The sequence below is a fragment of the Erinaceus europaeus genome, chromosome 1 (genome assembly GCF_950295315.1).
Source record: "Erinaceus europaeus chromosome 1, mEriEur2.1, whole genome shotgun sequence".
NCBI classification, from domain to species: domain Eukaryota; kingdom Metazoa; phylum Chordata; class Mammalia; order Eulipotyphla; family Erinaceidae; genus Erinaceus; species Erinaceus europaeus.
The window spans coordinates 172,906,936-172,924,537 of record NC_080162.1 but is presented as its reverse complement, the minus strand read 5'-3'; the positions used below and the strand labels follow the sequence as shown (position 1 = coordinate 172,924,537).

Here is a 17,602-nt window from a genome sequence, read left to right as displayed (position 1 = left end):
GTACAGATTGAACCTAGGACTTTGGAGCCTCAAACATGAGAGTCTCTTCGTATAACTTCTGTTTTATATAAAGACTTTTTTTATATAAAAACAATAGTAGAGGGCTGGGAGGTGGCTCATTCAGTAGACTGCACACTTACTTATATGTGAGGACCCGAGTTCAAGTCCCCTGTTACCACATGAGAGCTCCTCCTTGGAGGAAGCTTCAATAGTGGTGGAGCTGTGCTTCAGCGTCTCTCCTCTAAATTAAAAGTAGCTACCAGAAGTGGTAGAGCCCTGCAGGCACACAACCCCAGCAAATACATTCATGGCAAACAAATTTAAATGTACTTTATTATTGTTAGAAATATTTTTTATTTGATAAGACAGAGAGAAATTGAGTAGGAAGTTGATAAATGCATCATTACATGATTTCATCATTGTGAGGACATCAGACTCCAAGTTAACAGTCAATTCAGCAGTGTAGTTGGAGTCAGTTACATCTCTCAGCATTTTTGCTTCAGTGCTGAGGAATCCTTCTTCTTTTTTTATTTATAAAAAGGAAACACTGACAAAAACCATAGAATAAGAGGGGTACAACTCCACACAATTCCCACCACCAGAATTCCATATCCCATTCCCCTCCCCTGATAGCTTTCCCATTCTTTAACCCTTTGGGAATATGGACCCAAGGTCGTTATGGGATGCAGAAGGTGGAAGGTTTGGCTTCTGTAGTTGCTTCCCCTCTGAACGTGGGCATTGACAGGTTGATCCATACTCCCAGCCTGCCTCTCTCTTTCCCTAATGGGGTAGGGACCTGGGGAAGCAGAGCTCCAGGACACATTGGTGGGGTTGTCTGTCCAGAAAAGTCTGGTTGGCATCATGCTAGCATCTGGAACCTGGTGGCTGAAAAGAGAATTAGTATATAAAACCGAACAAGTTGCTGACTAGTTATGAATCTAAAGGTTGGAATAGTGTAGATGAAGAGTTGGGGGGGTCTCCATTTTGTAGATAGCTAGTAGGCATATTTAAGTTATATTCCAAAGGGCCTGTGGCTATACTAGGTTTTTTTTTTTCCTGAGCCTGAAATCTGATATGCAGGTGGATTCTAGTTATTGTCTGGGGAGACAGTTGGAAAAAGGACCAGAAAGCTGGATCTGGGAAGAGAATAGCTCCCAAATACGGGAAATATGTATAAATATTGTTGACTGTATAAATATTTCCCAAATATAAGAAAGGTGTATAAATATTGTTGACTGTAAACCCCATCAATTTGATCTGACCTGGGGCCCACATTCAGCATAGGAGCCTATGTGACCTCTGCATTCCTTTCATTGGATTCTCTAATTCCATTCCAGGTGTTTCACTTTCCAACAAAATCTCAAAACCAAGATACAGATCAGGTCCCATGACATAAGGCATAAATTCTCATGTATCCATAAATTAGGGCAAAGTATATACCTGAAAGCAAAAGTACACAATAGTCTACAATGAGTCAGTATGAAGTTCATAATGAAACGTCTTCTTAGATTTAGATACCCTCCTCACCTATTTCCTATTATACTTCCTTGACTCACTCCCAAGCTATCCTTATCAAAGCAAGGCTGCAAAAGCTGAATAAGGGCAAGAGACTGGCATACTTTAACAATGACTCTTTAGTCACTATCAGGCCACCCCATCAGCTGGGGCCCTAGTCAGAGAGTCTTGAGATTCCCAAACAGACATGACGGGCCTAGACCTTGAAGAAATCCCTGTCTCCATTGTTACCATTCATCTATATCAGAAACAACAAAACAGACTCCATTGTGGGCCCCCATATGACCTTGCCCTCAACTTGGATCAATAACGATAGAGAATGTTCCATCCTCTGAAGGGAGGCTGGACAACATACTCTATGCTACACCTGAGGAAGATGAGTCCTGATATTGGGGCAGCTTGGAATACCCTTCTGTGTCTAGTCTTCAGTTCTGGTCACTACAAGTTTTTCCATATCTAATCTAGAACCTCCTTTAACTATTGTTAGCTTTATTTTCAGTGAAGCAGAAACTTTAACAATTTCTTTCCACTGTTCTTGTTTTTCATTCTTGTTACAATGGCAGAATGGGACTTGTCAGGCTAAGGAACAATAATCATCACTGATTTTCTAATTTTGTCATACTTTAACACGTTAATTTTGCTTCCAGGTCAAGTGCTCCTTTTGGGTAACATTAACATTGAAGTTTTTTTTTTTTAATGCTTAGGCCTGATTGCACCAGTTTCTTCATTCCATAATCCCTTTAGCCTATGATAAAAGCAAGTGGTTTGTTTCTTTATATTTAATATGACATGACCTTCTTACAACACTAGAAATGTACATGAGAAATGATTCCAAGATCATTATACATAATCTCACTTGCATGCTTACAGACAACTATCCAATAGTTATATAGTTGTGGTAATTCTGGAGATAACATGAGTGGACCACCAGCAGTTCTTGTTCTTATGGACCTAATATTTCTTTTTTTAAGACCTCATCCCTTCATTTTTTTGGTTATTTATTTTTTTATTTTTATCATTTTATTCACAAAAGTGATTTATAGGACAGTTATTGACATATTGGTACAGTCTTTTACCTCCTTTTGATAGGTGTCTGCATACCACTCTTACCACCTACCCAAACCCTCTTCACCACTGTGCACTGGATACTTAACACCGTCCCCTCATCTCCTCCTAGTTCACAGTCCTTTACTTCGCTGTAGTACCCCTCACCCAGCATAGATCTTATATTCTAGTTACCAGTATTAAGCAAGCATTTAAAACAATAGAATATATAATAATGATTTTTACTTATTTTTTGCATGTAGAAGAAGTAATCATACCACTGCGGAATCAATTTCCCATTGGGATGGCTAATCGCTATGTATGCAGAGAGCTTATGGAATTTCTTAGATCTGTGATGTGCCATGAAATTGAAGATCTGATTTTATCTCCAGAACTCAACTGCTAGAGCATCCTGTGCCCTTCTCAGACAGCTATATAACAGATTTAACAAAGACTTTTCAGACCTTTGGGGAATATAGACCCAGTATCATTATGGGATGCAGAAGGTGGAAGGTCTGGCTTCTGTAATTGCTTCCCCACTAAATATGAGTGTTGACAGTTTGATCCATACTCCCAGCCTGCCTCTCTCCCTAGTAGGGTAAAGTATTTTTTTAAGGGTGTGTGTGTGTGTGTGTGTGTGTGTGTGTGTGTGTGTGTAAACCATTTCTATAACTTACTAAGTCACCAGTGAATATTTGATCTACTGGTTACTATAGTGACAATTGCCTAGGAATAGTTAATAGCATTTGTTCTGTTGAATAGTAATAAAGAGAGGGAGTGGAAGGAGCTTGCGACTTCTCCAATGTAATTAATTATATTTTTACTAGAATCTAATTCACACAATTTCTTTTCCAAAGACCAGTGTAAGGTTTTTCATCCTTATTCCTAGACAGAACATCTGAAATATGAAGTTACTCATCCACTTGGGAGGGAATAGAAGACAGAATTCTGTTTTTTCAATTTCTTTTTCATTGTAACAAGTAGTGAGCTTGCCACAGTTTTTCTACTCCATTTGCATTTCCTCTGAGAAAATCATACTAGAAATTTTAAAATAAGCTTAACTTCTTAATGTTTTAATTATGGTTTTATTCAGGAAATAATTATTTGCATCCTGTTGCCACATAGGTAGAATTTCATCCTTCATTGCTGGTGTCTGCACCGCCAGTCTCACCACCAGCTTATGTCCTCCAGCCCACTGCACAGTGGGTCACCAATATCCTTTCACTCCTCAACCTCAGGATCCCACTCAAATTCTTGTCCTTATTATAAATGACCATATCAAGTCCAAGTTTCACTCTGTTGTTTTGTCTTTCTCCCCTTGTTTCTTAAGTTCCTTTGAAAGCATTAACACAAAAGAGCCTTAGAAAACACTTTAGGACTCAGTTATTTGTTCTCTTATTGGTGACAGAAGAGAAAAAAAAAAACATTTAAAATAACCACTTGTAAAATATAATGAGAAATATCTCTCTCTCACTAGAAGCAAATATAGAGATAAAAATTCAAATAATTTATTTTCTAGGCAGTCAACCATGTTCTCTACTTTATTCCTTGATTATTCATTACCTTTTTTTTTCTCTAGTAATTGAGTAAATAAAATGAGGGGAGAAGCCCATGGTGGTAGTTTTCAATGGAAGAAATCCCCTGACAAAAATAGTTATGAAAGTTCACTTCTTCCTTTCAGAAGAGAAGTTTGGAATTAAGGGGAGGAATTCTATGTTTTTTTCTTTGGGATGAGAGAGGCTAGAGAAATAAGGAATGATCTTGTGGACATGTTTCAATGACAACATAAAGTGTTGCTCAGAAGAACTTGGACTGGAGTTGGTGTATTGCACCAAAGTAAAAGACTCTGGTGGTGGGGGTCAGGTCCTGGAACATGATGGCAGAGAAGAACCTAGTGGGGGTTGTATTGTTATATGGAAAACTGAGAAATGTTATGCATGTACAAACTCTTGTATTTTACTGTTAACTATAAATCATTAATCCTCCAATAAAGATATTTCTTTTAAAAAGTGTTGCTCAGATTCCAAGACTGTGGATGGCTTTTTGGTATGTCTGGGGTTATGGAAGGAATAGAATGTCTCAAAAATACAACCCAATTTCTATCTATACCCTGAACAGATATACTGGATGTGTTTGGGTTGAGATACTGAATTCAACCAATTGTAAAAGAGTAGGATCTTTACTCAGTCAGGCAGGCTATAAAGTTCCCACCAGACTACTTCCACTGTCAATATAGTAGAAATTCTGACAGTGCTTGCTGCTAGCAGTTGTGTTTAACTCCATGCAGAGTTTACACAGGCTCCTAGAATAAATATGACTAAACATTGGCCCTAGGTTTGATCAGTGAGTTTTACAGTTAATGATATTTATATACTCTTCCCATATTTGAAAGCTACTATCTGCCCTGATACACTTTCTAGTCCTATTCCTAACTCTGACACCATTTTCCCAGATAATACTTTCAGTCCGTCTGCATGTTAGCTGTCAGGTTAAGGCAAAATTAGTAAATTCTTGGGCCCTTGGAATATAACTAATATAGACTTCCCAGCTTCTTCCAACATGAAGACCCCAAATATCATCTGTTATATTCTTACCTTTAAATTACTGATTATTAAACAATTTGTTCTTTATATCTTAATGCTTCTCAATCACCAATGCAGTTGCTACCATGACTTTCCTGGGCAGAGTACCTCACCAATGTGTCCTGGAACCCCACCTCCCTAGAGCCCTACCCAAGTAGGGAAAGATAGAAACAGGTTAGGGATATGTATCAACCTGCCAATGCCCAAGTCCAGTGGAGAAACAATTACAGAAGTCAAACCTTCTACCTTTTGCACTCCATAAAGATCTTTGGTCCATACTTCCAGAGGGATAAAAAATAGGGAAGCTTCCATTGGAGGGATGGGATGCAGAACTCTGATGTTAGGAATTATGCCCCTCGTATCCCATAATCTTGTTGATTATTATTAAATCACTAATAAGAAAAAAAAATCAAAATCATGGATCCAGGCAACGGTGATCTGATTAGCACTCACATTATAGTCCACAGGGACCTGGGTTCAAGCCCCTGTTCCCTACCTGCAGGGGAAAAGCTTTATGAGTGATGAAGCAGGACTGCAAGTATCTCCCTATCTCTTTCCCTCTCTATCTCCCCTCCCCTCCCATTTGTCTCTGTCTATATCCAATAATAAGTAAATAAAAAATTGAAAAATAATTTCAAAGTTTTTTTTTTTTTTAAATCAAGATCACTCTCATTTTTCTCCACCTTATATGAGTCTTCGAAGTGACTTATTTATGGTGGGAGATCACACTTTTTTAAAGCACTTTCCCTTTGATTCTCCCCCAAATAACTTCTTTTTTTTCTTTTCTTTTTCTGCCTCCAAGGTTATTACTGGGACTCAGTGCCTCCACTATAAATCCACTGCTCCTGGAGGCCAGTTTCTCCATTTTGTTTTTGTTGCCATTGCTGTTGCTGGGTAGGGCAGAGAGAAATCAAGCAAGGCGGGGAAGATGAGAGGGGGAGAGAGAAAGACAGACACCTGCAGACCTGCTTCACCACTTGTAAAGTGACCCCTCTGCAGGTGGGGAGCCAGGGGCTCGAACTGGGATCTTTATGACGGTTATTGCGCTTCTTGCCATGTGTGCTTAACCCACTGCACTACCACCTGACCTGCCCAAATAACTTATTTGTTAGGCAGAGGTCACAGAAGTTTCTGGTCTGTGTGACATGGCCTTTTTTTTTATCTCGGTTCTACTCTTACTATGTAGGTGGGCTTAATTCCAGGTTGATTGGTTGGTATGGTGAGGTAGTGAATAGCTGGTCATTCCTTAACATTCTGATACAGCAATACAGGAAACTAACCACCAATCTGGTCTTTCCAACACAAGTGTCACTTCTTCCTTCACTCAGTAAGGCCCATATTAACATGCTTTCTTTCCACTCTATCTGATGAACTTACATAATCATTCTCTACCTTTTACCTAGAACCATATCAAGGTAACAGTTTTCTCAAGTTGGTATCCCATCATTCTCTTGCGTCAAGCATACATACTCACTACTAACTTTACACTCACACCTTGGAAGAACAGATTCTTCCTTTACCAGTTTCTTATCATGTCCTTAAATATCATACAACATCAAAACTACACTTAATTTTATGACTTTATTGAGCAAGTTAACACTAAGTGCTTCACTTTTAATCATGGACCCTGATGCATATCTTCTTCAAGTTCCAGCTTCCTGATGGTGAGTAGGTTTTCAATGAAGCAGACACTTCATACTTTTTGGTAGATCCTGGTACTGACAGTATTATTCATAATACATTCCTAAGGCAAAGAGACATCTCTTAGAGTTGGGAGGTAATAGTTTACAGTTGCTCTTACAGAACTGAAACACATGTATTTAAAAAAATATATTAAGTAGCTTAACTGTCTCTAAGACTTTGTGAGAGCTATCATGGCTATTACTGGGGAATTTAGAACACAGTACTTCCATGGTGGTGGGTGCTGTGTATAAATATACCTTATAATCCTATTAATTTTGTAAACTATCATTAAATTACTAATAATATTTTTTAAAAAACAAACTTTTTTCCCCAGACTCAATATTCAGAGAATGAAACAACTGAGAAACTTGAATGGCATTAATTAAGAAGAAGCATTTAAAAAATTAAACTAAGAGAGTACTCACCACTACCATTTTTCCATCGACAATTTGTCTTTTGATTGTTGTCTCTTTACCAAGCCATTTTTGAACATGGATCATTGAATTACCATCTAATGTTATGATGCTCTATAAATTCAGGGGGAAAAAAACCTCTTGGGTATAGAAATTCAGAATATTCTAGAGTACATGCTACTAGATTTATTTATTTTTTCTATAAAAAGAAAACATTGACAAAACCATAGGATAAGAGGGGAACAACTCCTCACAATTCTCACCACCAGAACTCCGTATCCCATCCCATCCCCTGATAGCTTTCCTATTCTTCTTCATCCCTCTGGGAGTATGGACCCAAGGTCATTGTGGGTTGCAGAAGGTGGAAGGTGTGGCTTCTGTAATTGCTTCCCCACTGAACATGGGCATTGACAGGTCAATCCACACTCCCAGCCTGCCTCTCTTTTTCCCTAATGGAGTGGGGCTCTGGGGAAGCGGAGCTCCAGGACACATTGGTGGGGTTGTCTGATCAGGGAAGTCTGGTTGGCATCATGCTAGCATCTAGAGCCTCGTGGCTGAAAAGAAAGTTAGCATCCAAAGCCAAACAAATTGTTGAACAATCATGAACCTAAAGGCCTTTCCTTTCATAGTATTCTCTAATTCCATTTCCAGGTGGTTCACTTCCAAACAAAGTCCCAAAACCTAGATATAGACCAGGTCCCATGAGATAAAGCATATGCTCACATGTATCCATAAACTAGGGCAAAATATATACCTGAAAGCAGAAGTACACAATACTCTGCAGTGAGTCAGTATAAAGTTCCTAATGAAATAGTATCTAATTAGACTTAGATACCCTCCTCACCTACTTCCCATTACAGTTCTCTCACTCACTCCAAAGCTAACCTTATCAAAGCAAGGACTACGAAAGCTGAATAAGGGCAAGAGACTGGCATACTTTGATGATGACTCTTTAGTTACTATCAGGCCACCCCATCAGCTGGGACCCTAGTCAGGGAGTCCTGAGATTCCCAAACAGACATCATGGGCCTAGACCTCAAATAAATCCCTCTCTCCATTGTTACTGGTCATCTATATCAGGAAAAACAAAACAGACCCCTTTGTGGGCCCCTATAGAACAGACCCCTTTGTGTGCCCTCAACTTGGATCAACAATGGTAGGGAATGTTCCATCCTCCAAAGGGAGGTTGTATAACATAGTTTATCTTCCACGTGAGGAAGATGGTTTCTAAAATTGGGGCAGCTTGGAATGTTCCTACTCATGACCACAGCATGTGAGCTCAGATCTACAGGGAGGCAGAGGTCACATAGGCTCCTAAGCTGAAGATGGGCCCCAGATCAAATCAGATCGATGGGGTTTACAATCAACAGTATTTACACCCGTTTCCCATATTAGGGAGCTACTCTTTTTCCCTGATCCAGCTTTCTGTTCCTTTTCCAGCCATGACATCACCTCCCCAGACAATAACTTGAATCCACCTGCATATCAGATTTCAGGCTCAGGGAAAAAAAAAAAAACTAATATAGCCACAGGCCCCTTGGAATATAAATATGCCTACTAGCTATCTACAAAATGGAGTACCCCCCAACTCTTAATCTGCACTAGATATATATTTCTTAACTTTTCTTTTTTAAATAAATGACACCCCTCTGTTTATCTATTGTATAATTTATTTGATAGGGCTGATAGAAATTGAGAGGGGAATGTGAGATAGAGAAGGAGAGAGAAAGAGAAACACGTGCAGCGTGATTCACCATTAATGAAGGTTCCCTTCTGCAGGTGGGGACTGGAGACTAAAACCTGGAGCTTTATGCCTGGTAATGTATGAGCTCAAATTAGTGTGCCAGTCCAGACCCCTATGTCATATATGATATATATATATACACACACACACACACACATATATATATATATATATATATATATATCAGATAGAGAGAAATTGACAGGGAAGTTGATGAAGAGAGGGAGAGAGAGAGACATTTACAGCCCTACTTCACTACTCCTGAAGCTGCCCTCCTCCCCTGCTCTCCAGAGGCAAGTGTTTCTTAATTTTTATTTTGATGTTATTTTCTCTAAAATCCTCACCTCAGTTTTTACCATAATTTAATATCAGCAGACTAGAGGAATCTCAAAGATATTCAACTAGTTGTCCTCTTCCCCAAGTAAATAACACTTAAATTATTTGTGAATAATTGTTCTCACCCACCTGACCTTTTAAACAATAACAGCAAGATCAGAAAGTGATATATGTTAACCCTTTCACCAACAATTAGTAAAGTGATTGACTTTAGAAATATATAATATCAAATAACAAAGCAAAAAACATAATTGTAATAAATCAAATTAGATATAAATAAACACCTTCTTGTGTCTTTTAACACTTTAAAAGATGTATTTATCTATATAATGGAGTAAGAGAATTGGAAAGAAAAGATGGATTTATTTATATAGTAGAGAGAGAGAGTTACACAGAGACATCAGAACACTGCTCAGCTCTTGCATGTGGCTGTGCTAGGAACTGAACCTAGCACCTTGGGAGCATCAAGCAAACAAATCTGTTGCATCTCCACTACCCTGTCTTCCTGATCCCTACCTTCTAGCTGTCTTCTTTCGTTTGTTCCTTCCTTTCTGAAAAGCCAGGAGGATTTTGCTCTTACCTTCACTTTACGATTGTCTGCTGTAGTTTCATCAAATTCTTCTCCCAGCTTGAAGGAGATCTCAGAGCTTCTTAAAGGACTTTCTGTTTTGATGTTCACCTTATTCCCATCAAAAGTAATAATGATGTTTGGCTTTACTAAATCAGCCATGTTGCGCATTGCAGCACTAACTCCTGAAAGGCAGGGGAAAAAACCATCTTAAGATATTTAAGAAGAGAAAGCAATCATTTTAGAAGCCATCTCCTCCTGTCCCTTCTTCAGTGTAGTTTTGCATAACATGCCACAGATTTTTCAATGTTCAATTAAGTCTGATTGAATTGGACCTACCATATCAGAAAGTATGTTAATTAATTGCAACTGGCATTTTGAAAAGCTAAATACACTTTTTGTTTCCTAATGTCACTTCTTCTTCTAGCGTTTGTCTGGGAATTAATCCAGAGCCTTGCGCATGCGCAGTACCACTGAGAGGTTTCCCAAACCTAATATTTGTTCTCATTTTTGAGAGAGTGTGAGGAGAAACAAGAACACTGCTTCATAGTCCCTTGGTGCTGTCCACGGTATGGGTGGGGGAGGCGTATTGAACCCAGAACCTCACACATACTAAGGCATGTATCATACCCACTAATCTTTTTCCTAGGCTGAAAGAAATTGATTCCTTGAGACTCTTATGCTTTATCTAAAAATGTACATTTTTCTATGGTATCTTTCCAGTCATCAGATGCTTGTGTTTAAGTTCATGGTGTTTTGCAAGAGTAGTGAAAGGCAGTGTTATTGCCCTTACTTTAGAAACCCATCACAATGTCTTAGAGAAGTAGAGAGGTTTATGTTAGGTGATGTGTCTGGTAAGTATCAGAACTAAAATTTAAAAAACAAGTTTTCTTTGCCCAAGCTATTTAGCCACATGAAAATGAAGAAGTAAAATGTTTAAGGTCTCAAAGCTACTCTAAAAGAATACTACGTACAAAGTTTAAACTCCGGAAAGTTCATAAAGAATTAGGAAAACATTTTTTTGTTTGTTTACCAGAGCACTGATCAACTCTGATTTATGGTGGTGTGGGGATTGAACCTGGGACTTTGGAGTCTCAGGCATGAAAGTCTCTTTGCATAACCATCATTCTATCTACTCCCACCTTTGGGAAACATATTTCTTATTACTCAGAAAATTAATAGTGTGAAAGAAAAGCAAGTATGAGAGAACACTGACTGAGTTTCTAAATTAAGGGCAATAATACTCCCTTGAACTACTCTTGCAAAACACCATCAACTAACTGTTTCATCTGATGACTAGGACGATACCATACAAATGTATATTTTTAGATGAAACATAAGAGTCTCAAGGAATGAATTTCTTTCAGCCTAGGAAAAAGTGTAGTGGGTCTGATACATGTCTTAGCATGTATGAGGTTCCAATAAGACATTCTGTAGTTACTTAGAGCAAACATATTAATATTTATAAGTATGTTTTGATAAAATTAAAGAATATAATATGATAAATTCTTGAATTTATTTAGTTTAGTTTTGCAAATGAAAGTTCTCCTAGTTAAATATCTTACACAACTTAATCAAATATTAAGCAATTATTGTTCTAGTAAGGAGTGATTTAGTTGTTATAGAATCAAGTCGTTATAATTGATACTCTTTCAGGGAGAAACTTCACTAACAATGGAGTGGTGTTGCTGGCATCTTGCTCTCTACCTCTATCTTCACCCTCTCTATTTCTCAAATACATAGATACATAAATGCATGATACCTACAAGAATAACTAATGCTTTTTTAACTTAAGAAAGAGCTAAAGCATGGATGCGGTTTACACTTTTGAAAAATACCCAGTGGTGAGATATTAATTGAGTAAAGTATTTTATTTCTCCAGTAATAAATTAAACTTTCTAGAGTTGGAAAACATTACTGATCTGAGTGAGCACATGTTTTGCCATGCATGTGATGCAGGTTCAAACTCCCAATACACCATATGGGAATACTACAGCATTAGGGGAAATTTTGATGCTGTGGTGTCTCTCTCTGTCTCTCCCTCTCTCTCATTTTCTGACAAAATATAAGCAGAATGATGAAGTCTCAGCAATTAAAAAATAAAACAAAAATTATTTTTAAAATATATCCTAAATGTTTCAAGACTTTAAAAACTGACTACCTATAAATTTTATTTGTTGTTACTCTGAAGTTATAGTTTAAAGCAATCCTTGAAATAATTTTATTTAGTAAATTTAGTTATAACTATGACTGTATATACCTTTGAAAATGGAAAGAAAAACTACTGGATGTAATGAGTGAGCTGGAAAAACAAGCAGGAAGTTAAAAAGAAGTATTTAAAAAATAATTAAATAGGCTTAAGTATACAGATAGTGACTAGAAGCTAGTCTCTGTGATCCTAGCATTCCCAAACCAGACAATTTTACTAGTAATAAAGAGAACAAATATCAATGCATAAAAGGATTATTTCATATGAACATATCCTAGAATCAAAATGGAAAGGCAATTGTAGGAAAAGTCATTGAAAATTATATGCCCAACTACATAGTGAAATGCATTCCCAGTATCAATGTAACGCTAATTCTTACCCAGTTCTTTCATGTACTCCTCAAAATTTTCACTGGACACCAGCTTCCAGGTTCCCAAAAATTGCTCAATCATGATGAAAAGTCTACTGAGAAGCGTTCCTCACAACCAAAAGGCAAAGAATCTGTGACAATTAAGTGTTACCAGTACCATAATTTAAAAGGCACTTTTGTCATGTGACATTTCTGAAGTGGCCAATGAGCAAGCAGCAAGGAACTCAGGTTCTAGCATTGACTCATTTTATTTACCTTCAAATTAAAAAACAGAAAAGTAATATGTCGAGTTAGATTTAAGTCAGTGACTATAGTTTCTAACAAAGAGATTTACACCTGAGGGTCACCTGATAAATAGCACTTGTGGGATGGAGGCAATTTTTATAAAGATCAGTCTTTTGAAACATGAATGATGAGTCAACTCCCAAGAAATACCCTAATAAGGCCTAATGAGCACCTGACCTGACCGAGGTATTTTCTCACTTGATACAAGGACAACCTTACATAGTCCGCCTCAGCTTTTTTTTTGTTTAGGCAAGTCATAGTGTAAGTGTACCCTCTTAATTAAAATAATGTCTTTCCCTCCCTTCCTTGCAGGCTTGATGACTGATACCGCGTGATGTACATGAAATGTCTATATTCTTTTGGAGTGTTATCTAGGGTATTATTAATATTATCATTGTTGTTAATCAAGAATAATTTTGCTTTGGGAATAAAAGTGTCAATTATCATGTAATTTTATTTTATGATTTGAACCCTAAAAGAGGAACTGAAACTAAAGCATGGAAAGTTCATCTTTGAGATTTAAAATGTAAATCTGATAGTAAAAGGTAGCACTTGAAATTATAAAGTGACATTTTAGGGAGAACATGTGTAAAACAAATGCAGTAACTAATTTAAATTTCTGTCCAATTACTTCTGAGATCATCTGGGATTCAAGACTGTAATGTCAGTCTATAGCCTCTGAGTCTAATCCGTCTTGAAAACTCAGTACCTGCTAAATCCACCTCTGCTACATGGATTGCAAGAGATGATTTCCCTGCAAGGTAAAGTTTCACTACTGGTTAGGCAATGCTGAAAGTCTCAGTCTCTCTGTCTCTGTATGTCTCTGTCTCTCTCTCTCTTCCCCTCCCCCTCCCACTCTATATACATTTCCCCTCTCAGTCTATGCCCTCTTGAATAAATAAAGTTTCTTAAAAAGAATAAAAATATATAAAGAAAACTAAAAAAGGAAATATCTGTTAAGGTAGAATCAGTATTGAAATATCTGGATAGCCCAAAATGGGAAACAAAAGCTTAGGGTTTTTTTTTTTTTCTGTTTGTTTGTTTTTATTGAGACCCATGCTTAAAATTAAGACCTATAGAAGTTTAGAATGTACTTATAGGAAAAATTCAACTAAAGAGCAAGTTACTAGATTAAACTTTATTAATTCAGATGTTTATCTGTTCTCTTCTTGAAAGCCAGCAAGTTTTCAGTGTTATACAAATATATCCATGTAGTGGTATGATACAGGTTTCCTACTAGTGCAACCATCCTGTTCCAAATCTCTTACCATTGATTGATTCAGAAATCAACTTTGTGGGCTACTTTAAAACTTTTATGGTCCATGAGCCAAAATGACAAGTTACATTCCTGGCTTCTTTAAAATGTCCTTACTTGGGACTTGGGTGGTAACGCTACGGGTTAAGCGCAAGGACGGGCATAAGGATCTCTGATCGACCCCGGCTCCCCACCTGTAAGGGAGTCCCTTTACAGGCGGTGAAGAAAGTCTGCAGATGTCTTTCTCTCCCCCCTCTCTGTCTTCCCCTCCTGTCTCCATTTCTCTCTGTCATATCTAACAACGACAACAATAATAACTACAACAATAAAAACGAGGGCAACAAAAGGGAAAGTAAATAAATTTTTTAAAAAATTAAAATGTCCTTACTCCATCTTCTTCTAGCATTTGCCCTTCTTCCATAGCCAGACAACAGCGTCAGGTTAAGCCTGATGTAAAGTTTCGAGACCTCCTTTGAATCTAGAGAGGTGGCAGTCGTTGACTATGTGGGTCATAGTCTGTCTGTAGCCGCAGGGGCAGTTCGGGTCGTCTCTGGCTCCCCAGCGATGGAACATAGCGGCGCACTGGCCATGGACTGTTCGATAGCGATTGAGGAGGGCCCAATCATAACGTGCTAGGTCAAAGCCGGGTTGACGCTTGCAGGGGTCTGTGATGAGGTGTTTGTTCTTTACCTCAGCTGACTGCCAACTCTGTTTCCAAGAGACTGGAACAGAGAAGTCAGTGTAGGCATAGGGGACCAGATTGGGTGATGAGACGTCAAGCGTTGGACAGGGTGGGCGAAGATATCCGTGTATATTGGCAGGTCCGGTCGAGCGTAGACGTGGGAAATGAACTTAGATGATGTCGCATCCCGACGAATATCTGGCGGGGCGATGTTGCTAAGAACTGGCAGCCATGGAACCAGGGTGGAACGGATGGTTCCAGAAATTATCCTCATGGAGGAATATAATTTGGAATCGACCAAGTGCACATGGGGGCTACGGAACCATACTGGGGCACAGTATTCTGCAGTGGAATAGCATAATGCCAGAGTTGATGATCGTAGCTTGGAAGCGCTCGCACCCCATGAGGAGCTGGCCAGTCTTGCAATGATGTGATTCCTCGCACCCACCTTTGCTGCAGTTTTTATGAGATGTTCGTGAAATGACAGAGTGCGATCGAGAGTAACGCCAAGATAGACTGGCTGGGCTTCATGCCGGATTCTCGTATCGCCAAGCTGCACATTAAGCTCACGCGAGGCCGAGGCATGGTGTAGATGGAAAACAGATGATACCGTTTTTGCAGTGCTAGGGATTAGTCGCCATTTTTTACCTAATCAGATATCAGAAACATGTCTTTCGTGAGTGTTTCCTCGAGGATGTCGAACTTGGATGCCTGAGTTGCACAGCAGATGTCATCGGCGTAGATGAACTTCCTTGAAGAAGTTTCTGGGAGGTCATTGATGTAAATATTAAATAGCGTAGAAGCCAGAACAGAGCCCTGGGGGAGGCCACTTGAGACAAGTCTCCATCTGCTAGACTTGTCACCTAAAAGAGGGACAGAAAGAATAAAAAATATCTGTCATCTCTGGATCTTACTTTCTTGTAGGCTATTTAGAACTGCTGTATTGATTGTGTTACCAACTCAAAGATGAAGCCAAAATTCAAGATAGCAGAGAAGAAATGTGGCAGGTGCTGGGGCCATTTGATTTATGGAATTCTTATAACATGGATTAGAATTTCATTGTTTGAACTCACCATTAAACTTTTGTTTTTTGGAATTTTTTTTTTAATTCTCGGGATTTATGCATGTGCTTTATCAGCACTCCTGATACATATTTTCCCTTTAAAGTAGATAAAGAGAGAGAGAGAGATAACACAGCACCTACCACATTTGTACTGGTATCGTACTAGGGTTTCAAATAAGGTCCTTGAGCATGGGAAAGTGTGCACTCTACAGGGTGAATGATCTCCTGGGGTTTTTTTCTAAGTTTTTGTTCATTGCAGTTTACATTCTCATGATTAGTGTGCCATTGTATATAATTTTACCTATCTGATTAATTTGGATTCTCAAAGCCATCAATTACATGAATTCTCAAAGCCATCAATTACACTATGTTTCCTGCACAGCATCTTTCCAGATCCAACTCATACATTTCTGTCTCTGTGAAGCTTGTTCACAACCTACTGATCCCTATTATGAGACACAGTTATACTTAGACATAGCATAGGTGTATTAGAGATTTTTTTTCTCATAATACTGCAACTCATTTTCCTCCAGATGTCCCCTGAGCTATTCTTTGAGTATGTGAAGCAAGGGGGAAAAAATCTTACCCATTTATGAATGGATTACAAAATAATTAGCAGTGTTTTTTTTTCAAGTGACAATTTCTTCATTTATGATCTTAATCTAACAGTGACTCAGGACATGTATTTCATACTTTGTCCTCTCCTGACTGAGATGGTTAGAGTCATTCTTAGTATTTCTTTCTATTTTTTATTTTTTTAATTTTTAAATTTTTTATTCAAGAAAGGATTAATTAACAAAACCATAGGGGTACAATTCAACACGATTCCCACCACCCAATCTCCAATCTCCCAATCCCACCCCCTCCCTGATAGCTTTCCCATTCTCTATCCCTCTGGGAACATGGACCCAGGGTCATTGTGGGTTGCAGAAGGTAGAAGGTCTGGCTTCTGTAATTGCTTCCCCGCTGAATATGGGCGTTGACTGGTCGGTCCATACTCCCAGTCTGCCTCTCTCTTTCCCTAGTAGGGTGTGTCTCTGGGGAAGCTGAGCTCTAGGACACATTGGTGGGGTCTTCAGTCCAGGGAAGCCTGGCCGGCATCCTGATGACATCTGGAACCTGGTGACTGAAAAGAGAGTTAACATACGAAGCCAAATAAATTGTTGAGCAATCATGGACCCAAAGCTTGGAATAGAGGAGAGGAAGTGTTAGGGGGGTACTCACTACAAACACCTCATCACAGACCTCTGCAAGCGTCAACCCGGCTTTGACCTAGCACGTTATGATTGGGCCCTCCTCAATCGCTATCGAACAGGCCATGGCCGGTGAGCCGCTATGTTCCATCGCTGGGGAGCCAGAGACGACCCGAACTGCCCCTGCGGCTCCAGACAGACTATGACCCACATAGTCAACGACTGCCACCTCTCCAGATTCAAAGGAGGTCTCGAGGCTTTACATCAGGCTCAACCTGATGCTGTTGACTGGCTACGGAAGAAGGGCAAACGCTAGAAGAAGAAGACTGCAAACTCTAGTGTACTTCTGCTTTCAGGCATATATTTTGCAGTAGTTTACGGATATGTGTGAACATATGCTCTCTCTCTCTCTCACAGAAACTGGTGTTACTCGGGTGAGACCTTTCCTTTCATAGTATACTCTAATTCCATCTCAGGTGGTTCACTTTCTAACAAAGTCCCAAAACCTAGATATACACCATTCTTAGTATTTCTTTGCTACTCTTTTTGCAAGTAAAAAGTTTTCTGCTGCTGCTCCCAATTGCTGTTAGAAACTTGAATACATTTTTAAAAAACACAGTTTCCTCAAATGAAAAACTTTTAAAGTTGGATTTGTCTACT

The 17,602-nt window shown here is 38.7% G+C and overlaps 1 protein-coding gene across 2 annotated transcripts; it reads right to left on the bottom strand.

Moving 5' to 3' along the window:
* Positions 1–6,703: 6,703 nt before the first annotated feature.
* LOC103110939 (fatty acid-binding protein 9) lies at positions 6,704–12,630 on the bottom strand. 2 transcript variants are annotated; one of them, XM_007520145.3, is made up of 4 exons: positions 12,474–12,630; positions 9,898–10,070; positions 7,250–7,351; positions 6,704–6,885 (listed from the first exon to the last, which is right to left on the bottom strand). In XM_007520145.3, the coding sequence occupies exons 1-4, from the start codon at positions 12,544–12,546 to the stop codon at positions 6,835–6,837; spliced, it is 399 nt and encodes a 132-aa protein (XP_007520207.1). In that variant the 5' UTR covers positions 12,547–12,630; the 3' UTR covers positions 6,704–6,834. The 2 variants fall into 2 exon arrangements, with proteins under 2 accessions (XP_007520207.1, XP_060055575.1); XM_060199592.1 differs by lacking the exon at positions 7,250–7,351.
* Between the last annotated feature and the right edge of the window lie 4,972 nt (positions 12,631–17,602).

What these genes read in the sequence shown, in the direction of transcription:
- LOC103110939 (XM_007520145.3), bottom strand. Translation starts at nt 12,546, where the DNA reads ATGATTGAGCAATTTTTGGGAACCTGGAAGCTGGTGTCCAGTGAAAAT. An exon ending in GGAGTACATGAAAGAACTGG is followed by an intron (nt 10,071 to 12,473) that starts GTAAGAATTAGC and finishes CCTGCCTTTCAG; the next exon opens with GAGTTAGTGCTGCAATGCGC. An exon ending in TCGATGGAAAAATGGTAGTG is followed by an intron (nt 6,886 to 7,249) that starts GTGAGTACTCTC and finishes TCTTTGCCTTAG; the next exon opens with GAATGTATTATGAATAATAC.